This window comes from Callionymus lyra, chromosome 17 (genome assembly GCF_982586985.1).
Source record: "Callionymus lyra chromosome 17, fCalLyr1.hap1.1, whole genome shotgun sequence".
Taxonomy (NCBI): Eukaryota; Metazoa; Chordata; class Actinopteri; order Syngnathiformes; family Callionymidae; genus Callionymus; species Callionymus lyra.
Window position 1 is genome coordinate 8,009,632 of NC_141834.1, and position 16,618 is coordinate 8,026,249.

Here is a 16,618-nt window from a genome sequence, read left to right on the forward strand (position 1 = left end):
AACCCCTGGTTTCCACGCCGTTGCACCCCATTATTATCACCACGTCCATGATTTATTCAATTGCGTATATCTTGTCACTCTTCATGACGTTTTGTTTGTTTCAGCTCAAAATGCACAATCATTGTAAAAACGATTTTACTTTAAGGATTTACTGGATCCATTTCCTTTCTGAGTGATGACTTCACATCCTGCAAATGAGGACACATTTTTTAAAGCATTTTTAAAAACAAAACTTCAACTGAAAAATCTCCGGGCAATTTGTAAAAAACATATATACCATTTTTATGAACAAAAAGACTATCTTTGTCAATTGGATCATTTTTTTGTGTTTCAGTAATTTTCAATAGTTTACAGGTTTATTTTTGAGTACACTTGACTGAAACGAGTCAAGAGTCACAGGCATATGATACTTCAGAGAAAATGCAAACAAAAAGAAAAAACACCTTTAAGACAGAAATACTTAATAAACTGAAATTATATATGCCAAATAATTTTTTGGCATTCTGTGTGGCCCATTAACAAATCCGTAAGTGACTTACAGGGGATTACCAAAAAATGTAGCTTTTTAAAATGTTCAAATGTATTGATTAGTCGTAAGTTGAAATAATAATTCTAACACAAATAAAAATTGTATTTATAATAATAATGCATTGGTTTTACAAAGCGCTTTTTAGGTACCAAAAGACACATTACAAAAAGAAAATACACAAAACAAAAAGGAGACAGATTATCAATAGATATAATACTTGCATACGAAAACAGATTCTCAAAAAAGTGTAGATAACGGTCAAAAAAGAAAAAAGAGGGTTGAAAATGGTTTGTCAGGTTTGTAAGTAAAGTACTTGCAGTGGAAATGGTTCACTCGATCAGTGGTTTCACCAGATACATTCATTGGGTTGAAAGTTCCCAGATCGTCATCATAAGGAAGATTGAAATAGTACACTAGTCGCAAATAAAAATCAGCAGAAAAATAAAGATTAATCGTTAAAAGACTAGAACCATCTCCTTCTGTGGGTCATGACTGTTCAAAATAAAACCAGTTAATACGTTAGGATGACTATTACGTTTAGCATATATGTGTTGCACGAGTTCCAGGACACGACTTCTACCTAACAAAAAAGGTATTTCAATCATAAAATAAATATAGGGTAATAATAAAATAAGCACCTTGTACGTTCCCTGTGCTCTCTGAGAACTTGTTATTGTTATTATTATATCTAGTGCTTTTCTATGAAACATTTGAGCTCTGATGCTGCAGTAAGCAATCATCTGCTCGCGGCGCTAATGCGAGACTCTGTACAGCGACGACTCCTCCGTGATTTCTTTCCATTTAAATGCCGCCAAATTAGATACATGATGTTTCTCCGTCACCTCAGTGCACACCACCTCGGTTACACTTCTTGACACCCAACCACTCTTTCATCTGTTCCCACCTTCAAAGCAGAAATTCTTATGACGAGTTATTGCGTCTTTGATATCCATAAATCAATTACTCTGCTTATGTTCTAGCTTCTGAGATGTTCTTTTCCTCGCCGTGTTCTAACTTATTAATAGTCAACATCAAAGCCGCCACAGTTTGAAAAAGCCCAAACAGTCCTGAGCAGAGTTTTGGATCTGACGTAATATGAATGTAAGCAGGGACAATGTGTTTCGGGACTCGGACATTCTGATAGGTCGGCCGGAAGCTTTTCGTTTCAATAACAAAAGTCGCTTTTTTGTTGCCGTTCGTCGCATCTCAGCCTCCCACATTGGGGCGAAAGAAAAAAAGCCTTTGGGAGGCTTTCCTCGGCTGATTTTTCAGGTCCCCCCGTCCGACTTTGGTGGCGAGCCATGTGCAAAGCCGCGTTTAGTAACTTGATCAAGGGAGCGAGGTACAGTCCTCTGAAGCAAAGAGCATTAGAAGCGTGAAGGAATAACTCTGGCAAGTCAACAGCTTTGATATGTAAAAACCTGCATCTGTTGGCTGGCACGGAAAGCACCGGGAGGGGTGGTGGAGGCAACAAACAGCGCCTGCCTAAAGCGTCGGCACTCTAATAGAATTGCAAACGCCAAATCCCAAGCTGTGACACCCTAATGTTCTTAGTCAAAACGACTTGGCACGGTCCAGAGGCTTGAGAGAGTGAGAGAACAAACGGAAGGAAACAGAAGGAAGGAGGCTCCGGCGTGGTCTCTCAGCCCACATATCACTGTCTCTCAGAATAAAAGTTGTCAACCTTAACTTTGGACCAGATGTACCGGAATCTTTTATCCAGATCTACCGTCTGTTCCGCGTCACAACCCCTACATGATGCAACTCGTTGATATTCCTAAACTTTCTACAAACAAAAGTCTGGGATTCAAAGCGACACGCTGACTTACACAGTTTTAAAATTCAAGACACAACTGTAATTGATATATTAGAGCGATTCCCTTTACATGGAATGTCGTTGTAACACGTCCAAATTAATCTTCAGCGTCACACTGGGTTTCACATGGACTGATAACAGTTTAACAACCTTTTATCACCAAACAATATCGAACTGATCAGCCACATCAAGTATGTGGTTGTAAAGGTAAGTGAGGCTTCTGTTTGTCGCCATCGACAAGCCGCTTCACAAGTCTATAGCTGTGTAGAAAAAGTTTAAACACAAAATAACATTGTTACAAAGATTTCCATTTGGATCATGAAAAAGCTAAAAATGGACAACTCTATATAATACTCGATCAATTATTGTTACAAGGGTGCACTAAAGAGATGTATCTTACACCCAAAAGCTTTTTTATTTAGTTAAAAAATATATTTTTTAGCAATAGACATAAGTAATACATAAGTATTGTTGAAGTAAAATTATACTTTAAGTTGAGGGAAAAGATAGATTGATAACATTTAAAAAACACTTTTTTTGTTTAACCATATACCTACCCCTTCTTGATTTACATGTTAACCAATAAACAAAGCTAATAATGAAAAAAAAAATTAAAAAAGGTTTTTAGCCAAAAAAAAAAAAGGAAAACTAATGCCTGGAGCTCAGACACGCGTAGAACAAGGGACTCTGACTAAACTGGCTTGGTTTTTTATTTATTTATATCCCTGTTTGATCAAAATTAAATTTAGATTTTGGTTTTGGGGGGATTTTTGTGTTGTTTCATTGTGAATTTCAACCATTTTTGATTCATTATATGTGCTTTTTTTATATAAGTAATTTCCATCTGAACTATTTAATCAAAGCTCTATACATTATTACATTTGACGTGATTTTTTTATGTTAACCATGAACATAAACAGCAAATGGACGATCACAAGAGAACCTTGTATTTTTAACTGTGTATTGCTTTTCATTATTCAAGCGCTTTGTGACCCTGGTCTAGAAAGGTGCTTTAGAAATAAATACTTTTTAGTTAGTTGTCATAGCTGTTTGGAATATTAAAGGATATGCATAGGAATGAAGCAATCATCATAATATCATGGTTCATATTTGACTTATCCATAAGCAATAAGACCAAACACCAGATGCAGAATGTTACGTTAATGAAACATGTTTTACCCTTAATAACCTTCACCCCGCCAATGGTCGTCTCTGATATAAAAGTTCCCTATTTATACCAACAATGGACGGAACCGTTGAAGATGATCTTTGACATTGTTGTTGACCTTCAGCCAAAAAACCCCCCATAAAAATAGACTTGCTGGTTTTAACCGAGACATCCATGCGCAACATTAACATCACATGTTCAGCCAGCTAGACTCCCAGCGCTCTTGGACATTCTTTCCGAAATAACAACTGCTTCTTTCAAGCAAATCTGGAATTCCAAGAGTCTTTATTAGACCCACCAGAGGCACATCAGATTGCCTTACAATTGGCAAAAGAATCTGGAACTCCCCTTCAAATTTCAGGATCCCCTAAATCCTCTATGATAGGTCACAAGTCTACATGCGGATTTTTTAACCATTTTTTTCACATGTATTAGGAGTCTATAAGACATTCAGATCGGGTGGAACACACAAACATGCACACACACAAGACCCATTATTTTGTATATATCGGTAAAACTTTTCCTTTTTCCGAACCAACAGTAGTACAAACCTGCAACTTCAATGATTTTTGGAGTCAATTGAGTGTAGCTCGTGGCAAGTAGCTTGCCAAGCTGCCACTTGAACAACAGTTTTAGCTTTATTTTGACAAAATATAACAATTCAAATACATATCCCTATAACCTATCGACAAGATCTATTTATATCTGGTCCTCTCAGTGTCTGCCAGGAACCATTCTGGCCCTCGAACAAATGTAGTCGATGACCCCTGACTTCAGTACCACATCAATTTATCTAAGTGTACGTGACGACAAAATGGTAGATTGTTAGACCATGCACACACACACACATCTTTTTTATGAACCCATGTTGCAGAGGCAATAGGGTGCACCTCAAATCACATTGATAAAAAATGTAACTAATATTATCTGAAGCAAAACGTTGTCTGTCAAGTGCCTTTTCAGGTATAAAGTCAATGATTTATTAACAATTAAATGAATATTTTCCACATTTATGTGGATCTGCATTTAGTCTAAAAAGGCTGTTCTTTGGTTTAAACATTGTTTCTGTCTAGGCGTCAGACAATTCTCCAGCGGCCGATGATGAATTGCAACTCGTGTTTTTTTTTCCCCTCAGCCTCACAAAGACTCTCGTCGCCCCCTGCTGCTCCTGCTAACCATAGGCCAGCACTGCTCGGGGAATATCACAAGGACCTTTCTGCTCCTCTGTGCTCATGTTTGCTTGAGCGGCTTTTTTCAAAGTCCACACACAGAGGGAGATGAGACATGTGTCCTTGTTTAAGGATGTGTTGGTTGCGTAAGACGTTTATTTTTTTTTCTCTCGTAGACTTGTTTTGTCTTCAGTTGGTTTACCGTGTGAAAAGAAATGCACTTACTGCAATTTGGTCGAGTGCCACTCAGGGAGGTTGCGGAGTCGTGCCGTGATTCATCGCCACACACAAACCTACCATTTTAATGTGATAAGTACAGATCGTTCTTATGGAGAAAGAGATTAGCCATTGAGTTTGGGTAAAAGCCCAGATTGTGCTCGTTTGGAGGAGGAACAGTTTGTTTGTTCCATTTAGTGGAGATGACAGCCACTTAAAGTTGATGTCCATTTCTGTTTTTAGCTCTGGCAGCGCCCACTTCCTAAATTGGAAAAGCCCCACTTCATGCTTGCGCCTTGGAGCCTGGAAGCAGCACGATCACGATATTTGTTTTAATTAAATAAACTGTTTGTTGAAGGCTTTAGGAACATAGAAGTTATTAGTTTTTTCATCCCATGGGACTTTCTTGTTTCAAGCAAAATGAGAGATGAACGACCTACCAGCATATTGTCCACAAAAATGAACACCTAAACAAAAAGGATATATCATAGGTTCGCTTCCCTCCAGAGCAAACCTGCAGCCTTTATGTGTGACGTTTTCAATGCATTTTACTGCTTGTATGAAACCACTGGCACTCCAGTTTCCTCCCAGAGACCAAAAACAGCCTGATAAAAAGGAGCACATTATTATTAAGGTAGGAACCATTAAAACATTATGAATCAAAGACAATATTTATGATACGTTGCATGAAAGTTTAGTTTCAATCTCATCTATTTTTCATGTTTTCATTTTCAATAATATTTGATACTCAATAAGCACAATTAGATAAAATTAGACTCCACTTTTTATGTTAAATGTTCTGTCGACTCAAAATAAACAACATTTAAGAACAATAAATGGCAAAAAGAATAAATATACATTAAAAGTATAAAAGAGGAAAAAGAGATTGCAACAGAACACAAGAAAACAAAAAGTACACAGTGATTTTAGGGACAAGAAAATACTATTCACATTAAAGAGTTAGAGCCATAATTAACATAATTAACATGATGTTGCATTGTGTAAAACAATTGCTGATTTATTAAGATATTAAAACCAAATTTAAATCGTGAAATGAATAATACCTGACCCTTATCTCTCATTGTGTGTCACTGTGGCAACAACAATGTGACAAATCTGAGCTTTGTTAGAAAACTTATGCTCTTTATTTTTTACTTTAACTACTGCTGCAGTTAATATGCAATTATCAGTATAGTGTTTCAGGTTAAGTTTGGAGGAGTCTTTGTAGGTAAAAAAATATATTTATTTATTTTTATTTTCACTGCTTATTTCATTTCTACATTTTAACCCAAATAAAACTACATATTTTCCATATAAACCGGTTTCCACTCAGACTCTCTCTCTCTTACAGCAGCAAATATGTTTTTTTAATAAGAAAGCATATATTTGCAGTAAAGGTCTCCTGATATACTGCAATGTTTTTCCTTTATATTTGAGATGCGTGGCTCCACAACTATATTGTGTAAAGCCGCGTGTTCTCACGCGTGTCCACTTCTCAAACGATTGTTTTTCCGCATTCATCCACTTCATTATCAGAGTTAATGGTGTGTCGATATTTATAGGAGCCCGTGAAGACTAGTGGTATTATTTTTAATATTATATTCTCGTGTCAACATCAGTGGAGAGAGCAATAAAGCAAAATGTCTTTTTTTTTTTATCTGCTTCTAAAATGTGCTGCAGAAACATGTTGTTCATAAGCAATAAAGAGGGATACATCTTCAGAATGTGACTCAGGAATGTCAACTAAGGTTAATGATTACACCTATTTTTGTTGGTTTCGCTACATAACAATACATTCAATCGTGAAAAGCTTTCAGATGAGTGATTAAATGGCACTTCTGTCTGTGAATAACGTCGCCAGTTATGTTGCAGATTAGGATTTCAATCAGACAATCAGTGATCTGTAACAGATTACCGTGTGTAAACAGCATCCGCCGCCTCCAATGTTTGTTGTGAAAATTGCTGAAAAAATCCTGGAAGTAAGCTCGGGACGTGTCAAATGGTGGGTTTATGAGTCTTGTCTCGCAAATATAGTTGTGCCTTACTTTGATGGTAAAACTCATACAAGGTGAAAGTGAAGTTTATCAGACCTTTAAAAAAAAAAAAAAAGGACTATTTTTTCACCCAGAACTAACCGGATCATGTACGTGTAGTGACTGGAAAGCCGGAATACTCGAACCATGTAGTAACATTTAAAGGGCAACTAATGTGAAAACCCAACTCTCCTGACTCACTCCCATGTTTCAAATGTTGAAGTCTTCTTCTCCATGATGCAGTAAGTCTCTCATTATGACCATGTTATGAACTTATTACTTTTAAAGTTCTCCCCACGCTGGGATCCCGGCAAACGAGAGGTTACGAGAGCGGAGTCCATTATGACGTGAGAATGGCTTCCTTCTCCAGTGAGCTGTTATTACGCACCACTTTGTTTGTAAAATGAGTTTTTGGAGGTGGAGACTTCCAGGATTGATGACTCATGGTGACAAACCTGGATTCTTGACCAATTACAGCGGAGTGGGTGTGGTTATGGTAAAATAAGAGTTTTTCAGTGGTTTATGCACATTTTGTAATGTAAATGTTTCAATTAAGAGATAGTTTGGTACAAACAGACACATATTGATGATACAATAGAGTCCAACATCTATTTAAGACACTCTTAAATCAACACATTAGTTGACCTTTATGTTAAATCAAACACACAAAATTCACAAGAGCAAACACAACAACACAAAGGACATAAGGTGTCGCCCAAACTTGAAGAAAAATGAATTAAAAACATGCAGACAGAAACTCTGAATAAAACACAAAGATATCTTATATCAAAATAAAATCACAGCTGTCAACACAAGCCTACGAAAACATACAGAATTTGACAGGTGAGAGTAGAATACACAAGAAAACGCTCCAAAAAATCTCAAAACTAGCAGGGAGACGAACATCATCAGAGAATCACCAGGGAGTCAACATTACAAGCCCGTGAAGGAGGTCGATCTGACACCACAAACTGACACTGGGAAAGTTTGGTCGTCGGAAGCTGGTGTTGATTGCTGATCGGTTTCAACCGGGTGTCATCAGCCTTCGGCACGGACACGGGAGGGAGGGGCAGGAAACACACCAAAATAAAAGGTCACGATCAGTGTTAAAAGTCAAATAATGATGCGATCTCCGGTGACTAATATAAACTCAAATAGAGAAGATTAAGTAGCAAGATAATTATACTCTCTTTGGTTTTAGTTTCCGACACAGTTCAGTTCCTGAGATGTGTTAACACAGTCTTTTTTTTTGGTTCATTTTTTTCCCTGCCTCATGAGTCTTAACAACACCAGGTTTTTTTTGTCAACGTCCTTGTACAGGTTTTTCACTTCTTTTCCTGCCAGACCCTCGGCTGGCTCATCTTTGGCTGTGTGAACGACTTAGGAGGTCAAATAGAAGCACGTCTGTGTGAAAGCGGCTTAATGGCGTCTGTCATGTGAAGATGTCAACTCCTCGGTAGCTTTTTAACCAAAAGCCGTTTTTTTTTTTCTCCCCCCCCCCCAATCTTTCTGTGACTTACTTCACGCTGTTTTCTATCCTCATCATATGTCAGCTTGGATTGTCTGAGCCCCTTTTGTGTCTGTGCTCCTCAGATCCGCCGACGGTGGAGCCGGCGTACATGGAGCTGCGTCAGGGTCTGGGGCGGCCCGTGGTGATGACCTGCAGGGTGCTGCGAGCCCACCCGTCTCGCGTGCTGCGGTTCGAGTGGCTGCTGTCGAACCGGCTGCTGCACGCCGGGGCCTTCGACACGCAGAGAGACGAGACCGAGTACACCATCCGCAGCCTGAACCGGGACGGCTGGGGCGAGTACACCTGCAACGTGATCAACGAGGCCGGGGCCGGGAAATGCACCTTCCAGGTCACAGGTAAGATTGCTCTTTTTTTTTTACAGAAGAAAAGACAAAAGTACACTTTATTTATTAGCACAATAATGATTACACATTCAAGCTCATGAAGCCAATAAATTGTTTGGCGTAGAATCCACTTCACATCTCAATTTTAACCATCATTATTTAAAGACACAAGCAGAACATCCACACCTGTGAAACTATTGAAAAGGTCAAACTCAACTTGTTCCACTCCTCCTCTCCCTAAGTAAAATTAGATGTTTACAGATTGTATGCTTTGTGTGGCACAGGATAAGGGGTTGTAGTTTTTAAATTCATAACACATCTCTCGGAAACTATTTAAAAAAATCTTCTACCTAACTTTTAACAAGCAGATGTTAATCAAATCACTTACTGCCTCATATTCAAAGAACATTTTTAATAGATGATATAATAATTTTGGAAGTATAAACTTCTTCTTAAATCATTCAATTATTTCCAGGATATTGTAATTTTCTGCTGTATACAATTTAAATTCCTTATTATGACTTAAAGTGATCCAAAATCCACACTTCATTTTCTACTCCCCCTCATGTCGACCAAGGTTTGGGATTACTTTCCGAGTAATCCTTCTTTTTTAGAGTAAAATGTATGTTCGTTTTAATGTAGCGACAGGAGCTGTCAGTTTTCGTCGTCCAAAACAAAGACTTAAAAACATCCAAATACCTCCACAATGCTCCTCTTTAACGTCTCTATTGTATTGAATCCTGAATGTTTCCTGAAAAACGTAAACAAGTCTAAATTTTGATGTTGTTTTTAGCAGACGCTGCCAGGCCAAAATGCACCACTGACTCGAAGCACTCGGGGTATTTACCCAGAGTACATCCTGTCAGTGTAGGATGTTTGCCTAGCAGCATATTTGGATGTTTTAAGTGGGTTTTAGTGGACGAAAATGAAGCATAGTGTGAATTGTCAAAAGGATTCAAGCATAGCTAAAGAATAAAAATCTATAGTAAATAAATAAAAAAGGTTTAAAGCCCTTTTTTTGGTTCTGACATGATTTTCTCTGATTAATGTTTTCTGTCTAAACTACAAATATTCAACATGTGTTAAAAATATAATAATGACAATGATTTAGCTGCAAAATATTTAAAAAACAAAAGATAAATCTTTTTTTTTATATTCTACATTTTACAATACATATTCAAATGTTGCACTCTTTCTTTTAGCAGTGTTTTGGTCAAAATGTTAATTTCCCTGTAAGTCATATTATTTGTTAAAATCTCTTTAGTTTAAACATTTTGTTAGAGTGAAAATATTTCGATTTTTCAAACTTGAAAGTCATCGGCAAATTATCTCGACAGTAAAATGTTCCTTTTCCATTTGATCGACGACTCATTTATCAGAGGAGAGCAGGAAAGAAAAAGATTGTCAATCTTAATAGATATCCGTCCAGTTAATTCTCTTTCCGTCTGAAGGGAAACTTTCCTTTCTGCTATTACAGACGATCTCCTCCTGCTGCTTTTCTTTCTTTAAGATGGACGTGTCCATCTCCAGCATTTATGACAGGATGAGTTTGGCTGTAAAAACTGTGGCCAAACCACAACTCACAAATCTTTTTTTTTTTTATACAAAGACAGCTGCTGCAGGGACATTCAGTACCACCAGCATTTGTTATTTGGAACCTACACATCTGCCTTTCATTCCAAAGCCAAATCGTTTATTCTTTCCAATACCATGCATTTGCCATATTTTTCCCTTTTTTTATCTGCATCTTTTTTAAATATTTTCTCCTAAATCTGTCTTACCCCCCGATTTAGATAGTCCCCTAGAGCCGTTCCTTTTGTGTCAAAAAGGGCAAAGATTCAAGCAGCTACAGTTCCCATGTCCATATTTCTTCCCTTTATTCCCTTCCATCATCTACCCTTTCTTCCCTTCCCTCTTTCCATCGCTGCTCTCCTCCCACCCAGTGCTCCAGATTTCCACCATCTGGCCTTGTTCGTTGCCAAAGGTATAGCAGCGCTTCTCAAAACTCAGTGTTCACAAAACCCACTTTGGATCCTTCCAACAGACATAAAATCCACAGTTGCCCGTTCCAGCAACTCCATCGTGTATAAATACACTGTCAAATGACAAGGAGAACACAAAAGCACAAACATAAACGTTGTTTTTGAAAATGTGCCTCTTATCGCAAGTTTCTTCAAATAGTGCAAATATTATGATCAGTCAAACATAGAGCTTCTCTGGTCAATAATTAACTTTATTTAGGTCCACAATGGCATGTTAAACATATTTTAAATTTACATTATATAATGATTTCATCATCATCAAAAAAAAAAAGGTCATCGTTTTCCATATGTGAAATGAAATTTTGTCAAAATACTGAAATTCCAATATGGTTAGAGAGATACTCACTACCTTATAACATTTACAAAACTTGGGGGTTAAAACAAGAGAACTACTTAGAAATGTATGATAAAACATTGTATTAACATATAAAGAGAACCACCAATGGATAATCACTGATTAATAATGATGTTTTTTACTTCGTGCAAATCAATGCAAACCTAATAACACACATCTAAACAATAACCTCAATATAACGCTATTTCGACAAGAGAAGAAAAAAAGATCTGCAATTCAGATAGCAGAACTTTTAAGGAGGAAATAGGTTTATGGAAGTATATCAGCGCCATCAGAATGTTGAATATTAAATTAAACATTGTAAATGTTGTAATGTTTTTGAATAAAACACTAATAATATTGAATGATTATGATTAAAAAAGACTTGTCATGTGGATGCTAACGTGATAGTATCAAAAAAAACTGCAAATAGATTTTGTATATGGATACTTTTAACGATCCTATGTAAGCCTTATTAAGTTTGCTTCTTAAATCAATTCTTTTCAGTTTTCCATACACCAAAATACACGATATGTAGTCAAGATCAACCATAATGATTCATAGGAAGCAATATAAACGGAACAAAGCACTATTTGTACGGTACATGCTTCTTAATTAGCTCCACATTGTTCGAAATGAAAAATAATATGGACGTATGTTAAAGTGAATATGCTTTGAAATCTGAACAAGTTTCACATAATTTGGCGCGAAAGTAGCTAATTGCTACAAGATATGTAGGTGACGTGTTCATTTACTATTTAAAAAACGATTTTCTTCAGCTCGTGGGGCCCAAGTTACACAGTAAATGTTGGTTAACACTCCGGGACATATTCCCCTGCTTCCCTCTTCCTGACGTTTTATTGAGCTGCAGTGAATCATATCCTTAGTTTTTGGCCAGAAAAAGGAAAGTGTGTTCGATCAGGCTCGACGATCCAATCAACCCACCGATCAAAGCATAAGCGTTTCCAAGCCAACGGACGCGCATTCTTCTTGAAATATGAGCGCTGTCACATCAGAATCATGGCGCGCCAGGGGAACGTTGTGTGCATGTGCATGGATGCTTGTGTGCCACGGGGACATCTGTGGAAACAGCCAGTTGGCAGTATGTTGAAGTTGGCCGACGGATTTGTCAGGGGAGAGAGCCCTCAGAGGGATGCAATGTGTACCGGAGAGCTTTGGATCAAGCTGTTTTTCACGCCACTTCTAAAGTCGCGCTGTGAGAACAGGGGGATATCTTTTTTAGCTCATATTCCACAGCTTTATCTCAGTCAATTGCTTTAATTGATTTAAGTTCAAGAAAAAGTCAGTTTCTTTTCCAGCGAGAGAAGAGAACTTAACTCCATTGGCATTAGTGACAACCCTGTATCCCTGTGTTTATGATGGCCAATTATAAAAACAATTAAATATATATTTATATATATATATCTTCTCCAAATAAATAAATATATAGATATTTGGGGTGAATATTGGCAATAATATGGTGATGCAATGCTTTACACGATACAGAGAAAACGATAAGGTGTATTTGAAAGTATTTAAAGTATATTTGTAGTATTGCATTACAGAGTACTTACAGAATTTGCAGACCACGTGACTCTTGACAAAGTCGTTCCTTTTTTCATTTGTTTTGAAACCAAAATAAGTCCAAATATCAGCTTTAAAAGCAGCTGGAGTCAAAATGTATCCTCTTATCCTCAGTCATCCCGGGGATCATGCAGGATTTCACTGTTAATTTAGGATGGGACGACAGAATGATTACAACAGAAAAATCAACGACATGGATATTTGCATGTTAAAAAAAAGTATTATTATCATTGAACTATACATTGGTATTATTATTATTATTATTATTATTATTATTATTATTATTATTATTATTATTATTATTATTATTATTATTTTTATAATCAATACAGTGCTGTTGAATATCAATATAGTATCTTTGAAAAGAATATAAGTAAGTAAGTAAGTAAGTAAGTAAAGGTTATTTATAAAGCGCCTTCTCTAGACCAGGGTCACAAAGCGCTTTAACAATCAAAAACAATACACAGTTAAAATATATACTTTAAAAGGCCAAGAAACATAAGACAAACACAGGAGTCCCTGAAAATCAGGGAAAAACCTGCACAAATAAAAATGTCTTAAGATATTTCTTGAAGGAATCAGTAGATCATCAAACACAGAGGGAGATGAAGATCGTTCCAAAGCTTAGGAGCAACAGTCTGGAAGGATTTCTCTCCTCTGGTCCTGAAGCATGTTCAGGAACCATCAGTAGATTCTGATCCACAGACCTCAGAGCCCGAGCTGGGGTGTAAGGCTGGATCAGATCACTGGTTAAAGGTGGAGTCTGACCATGAATATATCTGAAAGGAATTACCAGAATTTTAAAGTTGATCCTGAAGAAACTGGCAGCCAGTGAATAGTTTTAAGGATCAGGGAAATGTTAGTTCTTCTACTAGAGTAGGTCAGAATTCTCGCTGCAGAGCATGGCAATATATTGCAATATCAATATTTTCTGCCATCCCTAGCATATAATTGGATATAACATTAGAATATAACATTAGAAATACCATACCTTTGCCGCATAAAGTTTTGTGTGACATGGGTGAATAAATATCTATATTACTGTCACACTACATTAAACTATTAAATATTGCTGTTATTCAGTTGAGAAATTATCTTCTTTCTTTGCTTGTTCTTTGTTTTGTCAAGAGAATCAACAAGAGGTTCCACATTTTAGATTAATAAGTATTGATCTCTATATAATTGACATAATAAACCTTTTTAATCCCACCTACAAAAAATTGGGAAAAGCATCTAAAGACACTTTTATTCGTCCATGCTTTTCCTTGATTCTCTGAGACTCGTGTGTTGGACTCAGTGTTGTCTTGACCTTTTAAGTATTGTATTGATTGTTTAAGCGCTTTGTGACCCTGGTCTGGAAAAGCACTATACAAATATTATTTAGTTATTATGTGAACCAAGTGTATTTTTAAAGTCCTTTTTTTTTCAACAGACTCGATGTACTTCTAGTATTCACAATCTGTTGTACTTGAATCTGTTGTACTATTTCCTCCAACCTTAAGTTTCCACCAGCAAGGGTGGATATATTGATTTTTGTTTTCTTTTCTCTGAATTATTCAAAAATAAAAAATGCAAAAAAAACATCATTTCTTTATAAAGTGCAGTAAGTTAATTCAAAAACAACTATTATAATATTCACAAATATCCACTTCAGGGTCTGGCAGACCATTGTTTTCACCTCAAGTTCTCAAGTTCCAATACAAATAAGAAAAAGAAGAAAGAAATATCTTTTTTTCTAGTATAAGGAATACCATAGAGTCAGCAGAGAGACAGTGAACAACCAGGTCATCCGTTGTGTTGCAGGAGATGAACTCATGTTTACATCGATGACACATTCTGACTCAATGATTCACAGGATAATTATGGAGAAAAAGTTATTCCTAGAGGGAAAACAACTTCCTCAGAGATAGTATTCTTGTCTTATCCTGACTAAATGAATAAAAAAAGTTCTACATACCAGCTCCAATACTGCCCACATGAAAAGGAAAAGTTGATTATTTGTATTTTTATTCTAGTGAGCATGTAAAGTGGGTCACGCTTGGTTACGTTCATCGGGCAAAGACATTCGATATGAGCTCCTGATTTGAACTTCCTTCCGCACACAAAAAAAAAAAGTATTTTCTGAGCTCAAAGAAACACTGATGGATATATGCTGTCGCTTGTATGACTGGCATTGGCAGGTAAGAAAAGAAGAGAACAAAATGAATAAGATTATCTTTGATCTTACTGAAAGCCTGTCAGACTTGATCTATTCCAAACTGCTGCTTTTTTAAAAAAAACCTTATTCCTGTGGTAGACCATCTGAGAACAAAATGTGCTTTTCAAAGTATCTCAACATAAAGTACAGGAGTCGGGAACATAGTTTAAAATGAGAAAATATAATTTGATTCACTCGAAAGAAGAGACAAAGCTTTCCGAGCGGTTAAATTAGATGTTAATTATTTCAGTTAATTGCCTCTAAAGCGATTTAGTCACAATTTCTTCCAGATGAAGAAAAAATCCCGATAACTCTTCTCGTGTCCCCGATGCTTCTCCTGCAGTTATTCATGTGGCCAAGATGTGTTTGTCTTGTCCAGCTGTTGCAAATGTGGGCATCTGTGCTGTCCACATGCAACACAGCGGCGACATTATCAACAGCTGACAACTCCCTTGAGGAAAACACATTTTCATTCAATAAAGTGTTTGCATTCTATTGAAAACAAATATCGTTACATTTTAATTTATGTGAAAAAAATACATAATATTCAAATTGGGTTTTTTTATGTTTACATTTTTTTTAAAAACATGCTCTTATAAATAATTGAAAATCTACTCAATAAACCACTTGCGCATTATTATAATTATCCATCTGCAATGTAATGGAACCCCCTTTCACAATCAGAATTATTATAAGAAACTTTTATTGTTGTAAACACAACAAATGAATGGTTTGTGGGGTCATTAAAGAATAAAATAATGAAATAAGATAAAACACAAAATGAGCAGTAGCATACAACATGTTTTTCTTGCAATAAAAAAAAATAAAAAAAATGCAGATTTTATGTCAGAATTTTGTGGACAATCAGACTCACCAGGCAAACTTTTATAATGAAGAGCATCACTTCAATCTCTGAACCATGACTGTCCAAAATAAACCAACCAAAATATGAATTTCAAAATAATGCACGGTTCCTATACTGCAAACCATAAAACATGTAAACCCTTGAATTCCATGTGTTCAAAATTTTGCACGCACAATCTTAGTTAATGACCTGAAATCAGTGGTTTGACCCCCACAACAAACAATTCTACCACAGTTGTAATTCTTAAAAATGGCTCCAATCTGACAGAAACTCTTTATATGTCATCAAAAATATACACACAAATATAAATATAAGAAACAAGTCTCACTTCTACATATAAACAAGAATCTCGACTGAGCCGCATTATTTTCCCGAACATAATTCAAAAATTGGTCGGCCATTTGCAGACACAAATAATTAAGGAGAAATAAATTGCGGAGGTTTTCTTAGCGACAGGTTGACAGAAAGTTATGAAACAACCTGCAATTTATTTGACGAGGCGAGTGACGCTTCAATGGGGAATTCATGCAAAATTTCCAAAACACCTCATACATTCAACATTTTAAAACATTGTTCGGTGATATGTTTAGAACATTGGAGAGATGAAGAGTATATGTTTAGTTTAGGTTGTTAGTGCTTTAAGGAAAATTATAGAAATAAAAAACTTTAAAATAAAATAAAGCATAACAGGTACAATGTTAAATAAAGATATCTGTTCTGTTGAGTCATCCGTCCTCTTAAGCTGGACCAGAAAAGTAGCTTGAAACACAGCCGCAGTGATGTAGGCGGCTCTCTGCATCACAAGCCTGCA

At 36.4% G+C, this 16,618-nt stretch overlaps 1 protein-coding gene across 3 annotated transcripts in view; it reads left to right on the forward strand.

Annotated features, from left to right (window-relative positions):
• Positions 1-16,618, forward strand: part of LOC148062307 (MAM domain-containing glycosylphosphatidylinositol anchor protein 2) — a 232,611-nt gene that overhangs the window by 158,578 nt on the left and 57,415 nt on the right. For all 3 annotated transcript variants that reach the window (XM_087812224.1, XM_087812225.1, XM_087812226.1), the window contains exon 10: positions 8,525-8,797. In XM_087812224.1, the coding sequence (XP_087668350.1) occupies positions 8,525-8,797 (273 nt within the window). The remainder of the gene's footprint in view (positions 1-8,524; positions 8,798-16,618) is intronic.